The 17,448-nt window shown below is 40.4% G+C and overlaps 1 protein-coding gene across 3 annotated transcripts in view; it reads left to right on the top strand.

The window, feature by feature from the left end:
• The window catches only part of VEPH1 (ventricular zone expressed PH domain containing 1), a 224,923-nt gene extending 208,004 nt beyond the window's left edge, over window positions 1-16,919 (top strand). For 2 of the 3 annotated variants that reach the window (XM_045811893.2, XM_045811845.2), the window contains 2 exons: window positions 5,289-5,425; window positions 9,677-11,225. In XM_045811893.2, coding sequence (XP_045667849.1) covers window positions 5,289-5,425; window positions 9,677-9,913 — 374 coding nt within the window. In that variant the 3' untranslated portion in view covers window positions 9,914-11,225. Of the gene's footprint in view, window positions 1-5,288; window positions 5,426-9,676; window positions 11,226-15,535 lie in introns of those variants that run through there. The other variant, XM_087870310.1, reaches the window with a different exon arrangement.
• The last annotated feature ends 529 nt before the right edge of the window (window positions 16,920-17,448 follow it).

The raw sequence follows: 17,448 nt of genomic DNA, 5'->3' as shown, positions 1-17,448 counted from the left end.
AGCTCCTGTCAGTCAGTGTTCTCCATACAGGTTTCCCTCTGAGTCCTAACTGTTCTCTCCCCTTTCCTCTTCACACAGAGGCATGTTATGCCTCCCCATGGTTCCTGGCCCCAGAGTACTATGGTGATTTTCCTACACCTTGCTCACATCTGTGTAAATAGTCCCTTTATTAACTCCCCTCAATTACCCAGCTTGGGGTGTCCTCTGTTTCCTGCGGAGACTCTCTGTGATACATAACTGATCCCATCTGGGGCTCGGGGGCTTCATGCCTGCACAGACTGGACCTTCACAGGCTCTAGGCTGCTGCTTAGTCCTTAAGAAAAGCAAAGTCCTTTCTAATGAGTCTTCAAAAGACCCTTCAGTTACAGTCCAACATGACCTCACTTTACCCAGTCTCTTTCCTGGATCTTACACCTAGAAAATCTTGCATTGCCTTCACACTCTCAGCCTCCCCCCATGGCTTTGTCCCAGAGCAACCGCTTTTGAGTTCATGGATCCTTCCAGATTCTTTTTTTTTTTTTAAGATTTTATTTATTTATTTGACAGAGATAGAGACAGCCAGCGAGAGAGGGAACACAAGCAGGGGGAGTGGGAGAGGAAGAAGCAGGCTCATAGCAGAGGAGCCTGATGTGGGGCTCGATCCCATAACACCGGGATCACGCCCTGAGCCGAAGGCAGACGCTTAACCGCTGTGCCACCCAGGCGCCCCAACCTTCCAGATTCTTTAGGTTCTTTTCTTTTCATGTGCTCTCCCTTACACATCCCTCTTTTACCTCTGCCCTTTTCTGCCCTCTTCTTAAATACCATTGCCCTTGTCTTGCACAAGCCCAGCTCCCATGTCCCCCGTCACCTCCTTCGAGCCAGAGGTAGAATTTTCTTTCTTTGAGTGTCATAGTGCTTGGCTTTTCCTTCCCCAGTGGCGCTGGCCAAACTCCACATTGAACTGTATCATTTGTAATATGCTTTACCTCACATACAAGATGATAAATCCAAGCTCCCTTTGAACTGGGCATTATAAACCCCTCAGATCCAAACACAGTGCCTTACAGCTTATCTGCGCTCAAAAGTACATGTGAAGTGGCTAGATGGCTGACAGATGAAAAGGTATTACTTCACTCTTATTCATCAACTTCATGCTGATAAAGATGAATACCTTCAAAATTCATTTCTTATCAACATAAATATCTTCAACTCTTGGTGCACAAAAGAAATACAATTAATGTATACACATCTGTATTGACACTCAGAAAGACTGTTAAGTTGGTAAACAGTAACAGTTTGGGCTCCAATTGCATGAGAGAATTCAGTTTAATATTCCATAGCTTTTTAGCCAACTGACAATTAAAGAGAAGGACAGATCCAGGTTGGTTGAGAGAATGTCTTAGCCAAATTGTGGCACTTTAAATGACCTAATGCATGAACTGGCAAGTCAGAAAATATTCAGATTTCCTGCATGTGTTATGTACTAACAAGATAGTTTCAGACACAGGATCATTCTCTCAGTCTCATTCCACGTGTTATTTTTTCAAACAGAATATGATCATTCTTAGAAAGAATTAGTTCCCTGTTTTGATCAAGAAGACAGTGTTACCATGAGAATTATTGCTTACAAGGACATGATATGGGCAATAGACCTATTAAAATGACACATTGTCTCTTGTGCATGTGCTAGATATAATCTCAGAGAAAAAATTAAGACATGGGATAGTAGGTAGAAAATTTTTAAGTCTTTTTTTTTTTTTTGCCTTTTGAAATTATTTTTAAATTAATCCTGCAGCTACAAATAGCCTGGCTTTTACAAAATTATCGGAATTCGACTCTGATGCCTAAATTAGAGCCCTTACACGCAGCTACTTCATAAAGTTCTGCTAATATTTCCTCCCTACAACTCTTTCCATGGACTTTTTCCCTGGGGTAATTTTGGCTGGGCTATACAGTGAAAAGGCCTCTGCTTAGCAGCATTTCTCGGCAGTCCTTCATCCTTTTGTGCTGCAGTAAGCCTGTCATTTTGTCTTGAGTCTTCATGGTCATTATGGTCATATGGTCATTATGTAGGTCTGTGGGTATGATATCTTATCCACTCTGGGTCTCAAACAATTCCTTCAACTATTTTGCCAAGTGCTCCTTGCAAACTTTTGTCACATATTCTTCAAGTGCAACGTTCGTAAGGTCTTTTTTTTTTTTTTTTTTTTTTGAGAGAGAGAGAGAGAGAGCATGCAGGTGATTGCGGGAGGGGCAGAGGAAGAGGGAGACGGAGACTCTCAAGCAGGCTTCACACTCAGTGCATGACACCCAATGCGGGGCTGGATCTCATGACCCTGAGATCATGACCTGAGCCAAAATCAAGAGTTGGATGCTTAACCAATTGAGTCAGGCACCCAAGTGAAACATTTGAATCTGCCCTGAGGAGAAATACTTGAAGCTAATTCCCTATGTCAGATTCAGAAGGATCCATGGGCTTAAATATTACCTAAATCAACCATGATTTCTAATCAGCTCAGGTATCATGACTATTTCAAATGGTTCTTTGAGTAAATGTAGAAGACCGAGACTAGAAAAATGTACTGTTATGAAGCCATTACATTAAATCACCTTACCATTAAAACCATGGCAAGAAAGCAATGTGATTACAAACTATGAAGGAAAGTCTAATAAAAGTAGAAGATGGAGGGGGCCATAGTGCTTACTTACCTAGTGTCCTCACATAAGTTTTTTAATTTTGACTTTTGATCTCATCATCTTTGGTTTTTGTTGTTGTTTAGGTTTTATTATTTTTTTATTATCTTTTTATTATGTTCAGTTAGCCAACATATAGTACATCGTTCATTTTTGATGTCATGTTCAATGATTCATTAGCTGCACATAACACCCCGTGTTCATCACAACACTTGATCTCATCATCTTTGTAAAGCAGGTGGGATCTTGCTGATCAGAAAACCGTCGTTGTTGGGGCGCCTGGGTGGCTCAGTCGTTAAGCGTCTGCCTTCGGCTCAGGGCGTGATCCCGGCGTTATGGGATCGAGCCCCGCATCAGGCTCCTCAACTGGGAGCCTGCTTCTTCCTCTCCCCCTCCCCTGCCTGTGTTCCCTCTCTCGCTGGCTGTCTCTGTGTCAAATAAATAAATAAAATCTTTAAAAAAAAAAAAAAAGAAAGAAAGAAAGAAAACCGAAGTTGAAAGGATTCAAATCTAACTCTTCTGAATTCTTATTAAAAAATCCTCAAACATCATAATTAGCAATTTTTTCTAATTTGAAAGCATAGGAAATGTATGTTTTAGGAAAGATTTTCATGTAAATCTCAGCCTGGGTCTTTCGTTGTTTGTGTAGAGTTTATTTTCTTTCTATTTGGATCTCCTTTTGGACTTTCTGTTCCTCCTCTCAGACACGCCACTGCCCCCTTCGTGACTTAAGAGCCCGCTGTTAGTAAACACTGAAGCCATGGTCCAGACCCACACTGTGAGGCTGTTCTGGCTCTCCAGGACATACAGCACAGGAAAGACAGAGCGTCTGTCCTAAGTGCTTTCTCCGAGGTAACTGCGGAGTGCAGAGGCTGCTCAAAGGAAGCATGTACCATGCTTATGGGACAAATAAATTTGCAAAGAGCATTACGGTCTTTAATAGTCTAAATCAGATTATTCCTAGTAACACCAGGGCACCGAAATCATTTTCTTGAAATTGATAGTCAATACTTCTTGCGTTCCTAGTTTTCCTATGCTCTGCTGTGCACAATACTAGCCACCATGACGCTTCTCCACAGATGGGAGACACTTCTCAACACTGAAGTCTCAGATCAAAGGTCCCTTCAAGTGTCCAAGTTCTTTCCTAACCGCTTGCATGCCTGTGCACCAGCCCCCAGGTCACTCTCTACTTCATTTTCATCATAGCCCCGTCACTATCTAATGATGTATTTGATAGTGGTTTCAGTTTTTAGCTTTAATTTGGGATTGACAATAGAACATTCAATTGAATAGTCATCAGACTGGTGGGGAAAAGGCCAAACGAGCTTTAGTAGAACTTCGTTTATGAGAACTATACATTTCATACATTTCATCATTCTTATCCTGAAAATGCTGTCAAGGCAGACAAATCCTCCTTGTCTAAAGTAGTTGTTTGACCTATATTAGAAAAAAGAAATGGTAGGATAGGAAGAAAAGATTGTGTTTATATGGTCAAACAGGCACTGTCTAAATTTCCAAATGATGGAACACATTTCATTACTTTCAAAGTGCTATGAAAATTTGAACATAATCTATGTAAGTAAATATTGTCATAATCCCCAGAAATCAGATGCTTACCTATGCATTTGGAGAGTGAAACCTACGTAGTTGGCAAAATAAATGAAATTCTTCAGTTCAACATTGTAACTTCTGACTTTGGACATTGTAGCAGATCTTCTAACCCTATGATTATGTGTAATCATACACACTCCACCTCACTGTAAAATTAACCTTCTCACTCAACAAATACTTACAGATTCCCTGTATTTGCCAGGCACCGTATTAGATGCCTGGTGACACACCGGTGAACAGAGCAAATACCCTGCCCTCATGGAGCTTCCAGTTCAATGGGAAAGACAGACGTGAATCAGATGAACACCAATAACTATCCACCAATGATGCTTGGTGTAAAAGAAACGTGCCAGGTGCTATGAGAACAGATGGCAGGTGAATCCACTCTGGTCTGAGTTTGGGGAAGTTCCCCCCAAAGAAGCAACATTTGAATTGACTCATGGAATGATTACTTGTTGATCGGGCAGAGATGGGCATATGCAGAATGGAGAGGGAGTGTGTGTGTTCCAGAGTGGAAACACCATGTTCGAAAGAATTGGGCTTGCCTTTGCGATGTGGTGTCTTCAGGAAAAACGCATCTTTGGGGGCACTGCTTTGGCTTTTGCTGCCAAATAGCAAAATATACTTGGTTTGTGATTAGTTATAAAGCTGTACTTCTAAGCAGTTCATACAAACAGAATATCATGAAACAAAAGAGTTAAGAAGCACAGAAAGCCAGATATCTGGATACACCTTAAAAACTGTTGACCAGATGCTCTTTTTGTGAACTGTATTCCTTTTGAAAATCTCAATGAGGGCTTTCAACAGGTTCCCATTATCATATCTAAATTGTGCATTCCTTTAGGGACAAAGGGGGAAAGGTTAACCATATTCGTAATTTATTAGCACACTTTCCAAATATGCCTACTGGGTCCTGGTTCGTTGTACAATTCTGACTTTTGATCACTTGCCAAATAAATAATGGAAAATAAATGGCTTGATCATTCTCTTACCTTCAACAGTTGTAAATCAAGATGGCCAGCCTCTCATAGAAGGAAAACTTAAAGAGAAGCAAGTCAGATGGAAGTTCATCAAAAGGTGGAAAACTCGTTACTTTACGCTGGCTGGAAATCAACTTCTATTTCAAAAAGGAAAGTCTGTAAGTTTCCGCCTTGTCTTTTAAGCTTGTATTTTTAGGGCCTTGATCTCCAACAACCAGCTGGGCATTTTGTTCTGAGTTAAAACACCAATAATTTGTCCTTTTCCATTTATAATTATACAGTGCCTTTTGTTTTTTCCCGTATGTCCCCTGGACTGTCTATTCTGTTGAGTCCTACGTTAGTTGGTTCACTGTCTCTCTTTGGTTTATTATGGAAGATCTTTTTAAAGGTTGACTTACGTTTTAGAAGATGAATTGCCAAAGGACTACCCAGTGAGCTTGACTTGAACAGTGTGCCTTTTGTTTCCTTATAGATCACCTACATAAATTAATAGCTTATGATATTGACCCTGACTTCCTTTATATTTGGAGGCAGGGACCCAGGGAAGAGGGACAGCAGGCTGGGGGGAAGAAACAAAGGCTGATTCATTTAAAGTACTTTTTGTTGTCAACTAAGTTCAGTTCTCGTTTGGGAAAACCATTATCATCTAGCAGTTATTTAATACTCAGTTAATAAATAGAATAAGATTCTAAAAAGAATTAATAAATATTCCTGTAATATAATGTTCAGTCTGAACTAGGGTGCTCAGTAAATATCTGTACTCTGACTTTTCAGTGGGAAACTTCTGAAATAGCATTTTATTCCAATCAGCAATGCAAAGTTATTCCCTTCTTTTCAAGTCAGTTTTAGTTATCATTAAATTCTATTCATTCAGGATCAGGAAGAAAGAAATCTTGACCTACTTCTTGGATATTTTGAATATAATAATAATAGCTTATCACATGCCACCCTGGACTGCCTTAAAGAATCCTCAAAGCAGCCCTCTGAGGTCAGCACTATTGTTATTGCCACGTTACAGACGGGTAAATCTGGGGTGCCTTTCCCTCCCTCCCTCCCTGCCGGCGGCTGGAAGCATATTCCTCTGGGCTGGGTGATCCCGGTGGCCTTCTGTACAGTGCACAGGCCCTGAGAGCCTGTGTCTTTCCCAGGATGGGCAGGCACCTGGTTAGGTCTGACACCAAGAAAGCCTTGTGGAATCTGACTTGAGTGGGCACTGGAGGCACTTTTGGTCTTTATCTTGCTGCCAGGCAAGCCAGAAAGGGCAAGACCCTGGCCTTTGGATTTCTGTCTTGTCCCACTCTTACAGGTATTATTTGGGCCTCAGAACAGAGCGATGGGGAAAACGTGCATATGTACACATGGTCATCCACTCCTGCACAAAGATGCTCAGAGAACAGGCATACAACACCCTGCTGATATCTCTATATCCATCATGCCTCATTCAAGGACTTTGGGACCTGTCAATCATTACCAGGGTCTGTCAATCATTACCAGGAGTTGGCCTTGGTCCTAATCAAAGATATCTGGGAAATACAAAGGAGCTAAAGGCTCTGACAAGTCCTGCAGGAAAGATCCCACTTAATTTTGTTTAACTAGTGTATCTCAAACTTGTTCCACCATATGGTTCTTTGACCTCATGTAACATCAGACCCTGCCACACTGCCTTCCCCTTGTGAGAGAGAGAGACAGAGACAGAGAGACACAGACTCTGATTGGCTTGACCAAAGATAGAGCCAGTAAGGTAAAAAGGGATAAAACTGGAGTCAGGCACAGGCAGTGTGACATCAAAGCTTGCTGTTAAGTGAGTGTACTGTCCTGCTTCCCGTGAACACTTAACATACAGAGCCAGTGGAAATCAAACTGTGTTTGAATTAATTAATGAAAGATTTTAAATTATTTAAAAATTATGATTCACTGAGAACATACGCACTATAACTCTAGAGTGCTCGTTATAAAATTTATTTGAACTTTTTACTCAACAGGAATAAAGTATGGTATATCCAAATTATGACAAATTTTGATGAACGCTTTTAAAATAAAACTTCATGTTAACTTTTCGAATGAAAAAAAAAAAAAACCCTGAGCTCATGTTACTTTCTTCATCTGTGTGTATTATTAAATATACAGATGGAGTTTTCTGTGCTGAAGGTCTTTTTGAAAGGGAAGTATAATGGTGTGCTCAATTCAGACAGTTATTGGAGGTTTAAAGAAATTTCCTTAGCATAACTCCACATTGAAGTATTTTTAAAGTGTTTGAAGTGACCATCTGAATTTCCTGTTTTTATTAAAGAAATCAGAAATAGAAGTTAAGATGCAGTGATTTCTCAGATCCCTTGAGACAGAGCAGAGTTAGTGCATAAGAATATTTTTCCCAAACTCAAATAATGACCTTTATACTTCTTGATTCAGAGCTTTTTAATAAAGCTTAGAGAATAAGCTATTTTATAATTGGCTAACTTGTTTGACATCTTTATAGGGAAATAATGGTTTGACATTTCAGAAATCTGACAGAACATGTGGCTCAAATATTGGGAAATCATATAATGGACTATAAGGCCCACAGCAGAGTCCTTCTCATCCCCAGGGACACGGTACCCTAGCAGGGGTCACCAGGCCAGCTGAAGCTTCAGCCCCACGAGAAAGGACCTTTCTTGTAAATGAGAAAAATGTGCATTTTTAATAAAGACTGAAAGACTATAGTGTTACTTTTTACTTTTGCATTCTTAAGGTCTTGATCTCCACCAACCAGCTAGGCAATGGTGCCCTTTGACTTCCCGCCCATTTCTCTTGGATAATTCACAGTCCCTCTTTAGAGAACTACGATAACTTTTTGTTTTCTTGATCAGTTCCCCCATGTATCAATTTCTATTCTATAGACTAATTCAAAGAAATACAGTCTTATTACTGTCCGATATTTACCATAAACCAAATTAAGCTAACAAAGTACTGTCTAATGCAGGCATCTTCAGACTTTATTCTGTCCATTCCCTAAAAGAATTTCGAAAATCTGTGTAATACTTTGCAGCATTTTAAGTTTATCATAAGTTTAAACAGTTGCACAAACTGTAATTTCTATTGAATTGAAAATATTATCATTTTAAAATGAAAAGTTCACACCTCTCCTTTAAGCGTAACCATTGGAATAAGATACCGTAGTAATTTGACACCTAACGCCATCCATTAAAAAAATACATAAATTAGCATCATTAATCGCAATGTTTACATGATATCATTTTTCTCTGAAATCATATTGTTTTCTACTGGTCGCACAGCATTTTATCCTGATCACCTAATCATTTTTCACTGCAAAAAAAATTTGTATATAAACTGAAATTTAATTATTTAAATATCTTGTGACTATCAGTCTCTAAATGTTAAGATTTTTTATTATTATATTTTTAAAATTATATCATTAATGACCAGTCATAAGTAGAACACCAAATGTAGTAAATAGTTGGTAAGCATTAAGAAGTGAAATGCTATTAGAAATGCATCTCTTAATGAAATCGCTGGGGAGTGATTATGTTGCTTTGTTGAAGGACCTTCCGTAGCATCAATATTTTGAGTTGCTTTTTTCATTTGTTTGATCCTCCTGAGATTTTTCCAAGTTGGACGATATACCATGGTAACTTTGGGATGAGAGAGAAGGGTGCCTTTCCATTGCAGAGTGAAAGAAGGGCGGGTTGTGGGGGGGGGGAAGGAGAGGTGGCAAGATCTCAAGCTCAGGCACATCCTCCAGTTGACAAATGTATTCAGGGCTGTTAAAGAAATTGCTGTAAAGACGTATTTGATCTTTTGAAACTGTTCATACTAGCCCATTGGGATGACCCTTGGGTTGTAGCAGTGATCTGTAAGCCTCTGTGTTGATGCCAGAAAAATGTAAATCGTTACGTATTCTTTCACTTAATGTTGGTAGACAAATCATACTTCCAAAGCTCCAGTGTGTTTCAAAACCATTAGGACCCTGTTTATTCAATCAATACAACTTTCCCAGAGATAACACAAAGGAAAATCCAATTTCATGCTTCCCAGATTATTTCAGATTCTGAGTTAATAGTACTCCAATTGTACTATTGCATTTTGCTCTATTGATACAGTGTTGATCTCAATCAATGACATAAAATCAGAGAAAGAGGAATTCAACATTTTCCCAAATCCCACCGAATAATAGTTTCTTAAAAATTGGCCATCTTGTGCCAAGTTGATATACAGTAACCCAGGGCCAATTGCTCACTCCCTCCATTGTTCTAATGAATGACTCGCCAAGGCCTTAGCATTCAAAATAACAAAGGTTATGAACCATATGCAATGAAAGGATTCTGATCCCCTTGGAGAATTCTCCAGTTGCCAGAGATCTTTCCATACTCTGGGAGCCAGCTCATGTTCTCTCCTTCCCATATGCATTTCAGAAAGAGGATCCTGACGGCTCCCCAATAGAACTCAGCAAAGTACAGAGTGTGAAAGCTGTGGCCAGGAAACGCAGGGACCGCTCCCTCCCTCGAGCTTTTGAGATCTTCACAGACAATAAAACCTATGTTTTCAAGGCCAAGGATGAGAAGAATGCAGAAGAGTGGCTCCAGTGCATCAATGTGGCGGTTGCCCAAGCAAAAGAGAGGGAAAGTAGAGAAGTAACCACATATCTGTAGGGATCTGCAAGCCGACTGCACGCCGACTGTGTACACTGGGCACTGCATTATCGTTGCCAATGTCAAGAAAAAGATAAATTCACCGAGTCACGTTGTGTTTTTCTAAGTACCAGTGGAACTGTTGTCCCTAAGAAGCAGGACCTAAAAGTGGCAGGATTCTTACGCATCTCCTGTTCTAACGGCGCCTGCGTTAACTCCAGAACACCTGTGCGATGCGTACAGAAGAAGGAGCTGCAGAAGGTGTGGGGCGGAAAGGGGACAGTTGGGGATCTAGGAACGTCTGTAGATACGCCACGGTGCGTGGTAAGAACACGACTTCACGAGATACCTGAAGTACCTGTCCTGAGGAAAGATTAAGCACTTCTGATGAAAACCGCAGTCTGCCCAAAGAATCAGAAGGAAAAAAAAGCTCTATTGGGAAAAGTCAAAATAATGGACCCCGAGGGGAAAACATATAACTTACGTATAGACGTACAATTGTGTTTTTTTCTCTCTAATGCAAATGAGGCTAACACATGTAAAACGGTACTCAAGTGAAGACAGTTCTGTAATTAGATGTCTGTTTTTCAGAACAACTTATATGATTATTCCATTTAGGTTCATATAATATGATCTTAAGTGTAGGTTCTTGGTTAAATCTCCTGCCCAAGGCAGTAAGCGTAAGCTAGGACAGGCATAGAAAACCATTTTCACCACCCTCAAAATATGGGCCATTTCCATTAAACGTCGAGATGTTAATGTTCTATACCTTTCTTCTTTATAGTCCATCTTCTAATATCTCAAAATTACATTTAATGGTTTTTCCCATCTCTCATATTAAAAAAATAAATAAATAAGCTGTGACGGGCAGAATTGCAGAATGATTCCCAACGGTCTACACCCTGACCCTCCCCTTGAGTGTGGGTCTAACTAATAGAATATAGCAGAAGGAATAGGATAGTCTCTCCCATGATTATGTTACATTACATGGCAAAGGTGAAGAGATTTTTGGTTCTTAATCAGGTGACTTTGAGCAAGTCAAAAATATATGGCCCTGGGTGGGCCTGACCTCATCAGATAAGCCCTTTAAAAAAGATCAAACAAGTCAGAGACTCTCTCTTCCACTGGCCTTGAATAAGCAAGCTGCCACGAGTTCTAGGGCTTCAAGGGAATGAATTTTTCCAACAACCAGTGAGCTTGGAAGAAGATCCCAGCCCCAGCCGACACCTTGATTGAAGCTTTGCAAAACCCTGGGCAGAGGACCCGGCCGAGCTGTGCTTGGACATCTGACCCAGGGGAACTTTGAGATAATAAATACATGCTGTTCAAAGCCGCTAAGTGTGTGAAAATTTGTTCCATGGCGATAGATAATTAATACAAACACTAACTTGGACTACATATAAGGGGTCATTTTTTTCTTTAAATTTTCTTGACCATATAGTCTAGTATAGAAACCTGGAAAAAAAAAAATCTAAGTAGTCAATATTCTTACTTCTACCTTGACTCTACTGCCAACTCACTGGGATAGGAAATGTATAAGAGGCCAAGTTTGAGGAGAGAAACAATTAAATTTTAACATGTGATGTTCGAGGGTATTGTGAGTCACAGAAGTTATTTCAAGTTGGAAAGCGTTCTGCACGGCAAGATTTTGCCTCACTGGATATGTGGATGGTCACTGAAGATGTGGAACTAACTGAAGTTACTCAGGGAGAATAAGACAAAAGAACAAACAAGGGCTTGCTTGGAATACCCAACGTTTAAACGAAGGGCCGCTGGATTGGCCGGTCAGTTTCAGGGATGTTATAGACCAGGGGAAACAATGTCACAAACACCAAAAATAAGGTTTCAGGAAGAAGGGAGAGATTAACAATGTAAAATCCTGCAGTAATCACTTAAGATAAAGAATGACTTTTGCAGTTAGGAAGCAATCTGTATCATTGGTAGGAACAATTTCATCGGACTGATGAAATAAAAGTCAAATTTCAGTGGGTTGAAGGATCAGCAGGAGATTAGGAGTTTAAAGCAATAATTGGACAGTATTTTCAACAAATTGGGGTGGAGATACAGGAAGTGTTTTGTTGTTTGTTTTAAAGATGTATTAGACTTAAGGGGGAAGAGTCTAACACACAGAAAGAAAGAAGAAAAATAACTTTGCTTGAGCAAAGTTTCTAGAAGTGATGGAAAAGGATTAAAATTCATGCCATAGCAATTTATGGAACAGCTAATAAGCAACAAGTACCATGTTTGGCCTGGAGATACAAAAATAAAAGACCTGGCTCCTCCCTTCAAAGAGTTTGCAGTGTGGTGGAAGAGGTGATCGTGTACAATAAAAACTGAAATGCTAAGGGGCAAGTGCCTTGATAGAGGTTCGCCCGGGGTCCCGTGGAAATGCAGGAGAAGGCACCAATATAAGTGACTTTGAACTCAAAGCATGGCCTCCCTCACTGTTTCCCAGAGCTGTTAGAGAAGGAACTTGTCCTAAAGAATTAAGCAAAGAGGGTCGTGGGCAGATGAGAAGATGGCCTGTCGAGGGAACCATGCTGCAAAAGCGCAGAAGGGAAAGGGAACAAAACATAGTCCATTTGCAAAACAGCAAGTCCGTATGTAGGATTGGAACATAAGGGGGACTGTTGAGGAATGGTGCAGAATGATGCTGGAGAGGCTTACGGGGCCATAGCATAAAGGGCTTGGTTCCATGCTAAGGATCTTGAAATTTTTTCTTAAGATGATGAAGCACCATTAAAACATTTTCAGATTGGCATTTAGAGAAATAATTTTGATAGTGGTATAGAGAATTAATTGTAGGGAAACAAAAAATTGTATCGGAGATCATTTGGGTGTTTCTTGGAAGTGGTGAGATCTACTAGTAGCAGAGGAGATAGAGGGGAATGGAAATGCAGGAAAAATATTGAATTAGTAAACTGGATTGGATACTGGTGGATTGGATGGAGCCTAGGTATAAGAATGGGAAGGAAAGTGTCTCTGATGATCCCCGGGTACTTTCTTGGGAAAATGGATGCATGATGGTAGCATTTACTGAGAGAGAAAATTCCAAAGCAACAGTTTAAGAAGCGAGCCAAATGGTAAATTCAATTTCAATGTATACATTTAGAGTATAGATTGGTGATTCATATTGGACTAGAGAGACATCGCCCCCTGTGAAGTCAGACAGGAAAAGGCAAGAATAGGGACAGTTGTAAATGAGTCTCTAAATATTATTTTGAAATCTAGCAGCCCATTCTTAAGAGTCACTTGGGTAACCCTAGCTGTTAATTAGAAAAAACTGGTAACAAAGAGAATATTAAGTGACACTGCATTAGTTATTAATAATGGAAATGCTAGCAATGTGCTCAGACCTTTCATAGCAGAGAGATTATAGTAAAACTCAGCGGGGTTGTATCCTGATTCTGTTTTCACCGAATGCTTGTCCCAAGAAGGAAGAGAATGGCCTTACCAGCTCAATTTGGAAGAAATGAATTATTTTTGGTACTTGTTACAAAGTCTTCGTGATTTCATTCACTGGATGCCTCTAGTTTAGAACGCAACTCTCAGAGCCTTTGAACCGAATCTATAAAGAAATAAATGTGTAGTGTGAATAACGACCTTTCTGGTTTCATTCCGCAAGGCAGTAGTGATTCCAAATGCAAGCAAATTCTCCTGGGCTTAGAATCACACAAGAATCTCAGACTCGTCCGCTTCCCACTGATATTTCTGGCACTTTCACCCTTGTTGCCAGCTAGCTTACCACAGACTGGCCTTTCCCAAGAGGGCCGCGGTTCCTGATCCTGATCTAAGAAGAAACCACTTTTCTAAACATGTTGAAACCTTTAAAAATGTTGATTGAATACAATTATAATCATGGTTAGAAATTCAAGTGGTTTTCATTTTTATTTTATTTTGGTTCTCTTTTCCCTCTCAGATAGCTGTAGAAACAAACGTTTATATGTGAGACTCTCATCTGGTTATTTCGTGAGAACATGGAATTTGGTAAAAATAAATGTTCAATACTTTTCTAACATGAGCTTTCTGGAAAATCCTTGGCTGGTGATGTTGAGAGACATTTACTGGGTTATCTTCAATTCACCTATTTTCTATAGGCACTTTGGGGCCTATTATTGTAACTTCATTCTCCAGCATAAATAAAGAGTACCTAGTTGAAAAATTACCTTTGAGAGATTTATCTTTCAATTTAAAGGTAAATTTACATTTACAAATTACCTTTAGGAAACTACTGCAAGATGAAGTAGGAGAATATGTGAGGGGAATTTGTGGTGCATTGCAGAGAAGTCAATGCCAGAAGTACCCTAGTCAAGACTTTAAATGCTAAGCTTAAAAGCCTAAGCCAGGATTTCCAGTCCCAAAATCTAAATTTTTAGATGAAAAACCAAGAAAAACCCAAAAGGTCATCTTGTTCCGGAATAGCTCGTTTATAGGCCTCTTGGGGCCATTCCCCTCACAAAGGCACTTCTGAAGGACAGAGGAGTTGGAAAATCAGGGTGCTTTCTACCAAGGCAGTGAAGGCTGGAGAAGGCGGTGCAAGTTCTGGTCATGGACACGTGAGGATTCAAGTCCTGGGTCAACCAAAACTAAATGACCAACCTGAGCAAGTGACTCAGCTCTCATCTCTTGGTTGGGGATAATGATGTTGATGGAGCAGCACTGGTGTGAGGCTTCAGTGTCAAGTAACAGCATCCCACAGAGAACCTTTAATTGAATAGGTCCTTGATGGCACGCCATTTCGTACACACCGCAGAGGGAGGAAGAACTCCTACAAATGAAATTATGATGCCATGTCTTAATAATAGTCTAATCAGTGGTGTTTTACTTCCAAATGTCTTTTATTGATTCTGAGAGTTTGGGCAGTTTCTTCTGACTTTGGGTACCTTGAGTGATGTGTGATAGGTAATCCTTTTGTATCTATTTCAGCAACAAAATGAAACCCAGCTTTCTCTACAGGTTGACATCTTCCTTCATTAGGTTAAACATTTGGTGGCTACTTTTCAAGACATATGGACCTGCAGTCATTCCTCCAGGGATGATTCTTTGGTTCCCGAATGTCACATTTCATCCCACTCTTTCTCTGCCTCTCTGTGTACATGATAACTTTTTGTCTCAAAGTCAAATCATATTATAATTTTTAATATATGCTAAACAGCAATTAACACATATAGTATCAACCATGCAGCTAACTCAGTTGAATTGATAACACGAAGAACTGGGACCAAGTTTGAGTGACACCTGGTCACAGTCATTCCTGGTAGACGACAAGTGCCAAACACCACTGATTATAAGACACCTCCCAGTTTCAGAACTGAAAATATGGGAGAAAAAAATGTAAGTAAATGAGAAAAAGTAAATATTAATTTAAGAGTTCTACATGGATTTGTTTTGTAATAATCAAACCCATATGTAAACATTTTTGTGAACAATAAAGCATATTGCAAATGTAAGAAATTTTTAAATCTTGTAAAATGGTTAAAATGTGCCCAATGCATCCATTCTCAAAGGTGTAGGATCAACCATTTCTGTGATTGCTTACCTTCTGTATTACCAGGGCTCTCCAGAGAAACAGAACCAACAGGATATATAGAGATAGATATGTAAGAGGAGATTGATTATAGGAATTGTCTCATGTGGTTACAGAGGGTGAGAAGCCCACAATCTGCCATCTGCAAGCTGGAGACCCAGGAAAGCCAGTGGTGTAATTCAGTCCAAGTTGAAAGCCTGGGAGCCAGGGAGCCACTGGTGGTAGTCCTAAAGTCTGAAGTCCCAAGAACCAGGAGTTCTGATGTCCAAAGGCAGAAGAAGATGGACATCCCAGCTCAAGAAGAGAGAAGGAATCTTCCCTTCCTTTGACATTTTGCTCCATTCAGGCCCCCAGTGGATTGGATGATGCCCACCCACATTGGTGAGGCTGGATCTCTTTACTCAGCCCAATGATTCAAAATACTAATCTCTTCCAGAAACATCCTCACAGACACACCCAGAAATAATGTTTTACCAGCTATCTGGGCATCCCTTAGGCCAGTCAAGTTGACACATAAAATTAACCATCACACCCTCTCTTTTGATAGAATAGAGGTGGTTAATAGCCGTACACAAGCCATGTTCCTGATGTCTCTCTGTCTGCCTTCCTGTGTTCTCCTCTATCCAAGTTCTCTTTCTTGGCAGGGAAGCTAATAGGGAATGGGCCAAGGTGGCAGGAGTGAGGGTGGGGGGCACTGGTATGTCCTTTACCCATAGTCACAGATTGGAGAGCCTGAAGGTGAAATTAGCATGGTGTCTAAGGAGGAATTCCAGACCAAGTAGGAGGCGCATTTCCAGAAGAGGTCCTCAAGGTCAACCGTACCAGAGACAAAATGAGGGAGGCAGGGTCTCAAGCCAAGTAAGAAGCTGGGGAACCAGGGAAGAGCAGAGGGAGGCACAGGGCAGAGCAGGTGGAACCGATGAGGTCTGTAGGACCTTTAAGGGAGCACGCTAATTCCCAGGGCTGGCTGTTCTCAGGTACTTGCCCCGGCGAGGACGGTTCTATTCAATGTGCTTTGATGAGACAGGTCTCTACCTCCTCATGGGTGTTTTTCTATTACCAGGTTATGTAAGGCCCTATAGCCATGTACTTGGCAGAACAGGTGACCAGTTTCCCCAGAAGCCTTAGGGAGCGTGGGTCCCACCATGAGATTCCAGCCTTGCAGAGAACTTTCCATATGGACATTCTTCTCATTCTATACCCCCAACCCAGTACATATTGAATTTGTCTACTTCAAAGAAAAACTTTCTGAGGGTATGAGGAGGGGGAGCTGGAAATCCTGAAACTTTCTTACACATTCTTCTGTAAGATGATAATCAGACACATTGTGTTTACATGGTTCCTTATGGCTTTGTGGGCAAACCTTTTTTTTTTTTAATGTCTTTTTATTATATTATGTTAGTCACCATACAGTACATCCCTGGTTTCTGATGTAAAGTTCAATGATTCATTAGTTGCATATAACACCCAGTGCACCATGCAATACGTGCCCTCCTTACTACCCATCACCGGCCTATCCCATTCCCCCACCCCCCTCCCCTCTGAGGTCCTCAGTTTGTTTCTCAGAGTCCATAGTCTCTCATGCTTCATTCCCTCTTCTTTTTTTCTTTTTTTTTTTTAATGATTTTTTAACCTTTTTAAAAGCTTGCAACCAATAGAAAGAAAATACATTTCCTCTTTCGATCAATAAAACGATTAGAATTCACTTTGGTACTGAGAACCTGGAAGAGTTATAAAGAAGTCGAGTAATGTAAAAATACGCAATACCCACACAAGTGACAGACTCCTCTGTTCATTGGAATAACAGTGCTCCTCAAGATCTCACTGGAAGCTAGGGAGGGGGAGGGGCGGTAATAACAGTGACTTCTCATTTTTCCCCTCTGAATTCCTCTTTGCCTTGTTTTATTCCTTGACTGCCAGTCCACTCACATCAGTGATGTCCCTGGTACGCACTGATACACACAGACACATGCAATTTCTTTTACACAGGTGTGATGACAATAGCACAATGGTTTTCACACATGTGTTA

The sequence above is a fragment of the Ursus americanus genome, chromosome 20 (genome assembly GCF_024610735.1).
Source record: "Ursus americanus isolate L20-20 chromosome 20, mUrsAme1.1.p, whole genome shotgun sequence".
Taxonomy (NCBI): Eukaryota; Metazoa; Chordata; class Mammalia; order Carnivora; family Ursidae; genus Ursus; species Ursus americanus.
This window is presented reverse-complemented; position numbering and strand designations above follow the sequence as displayed.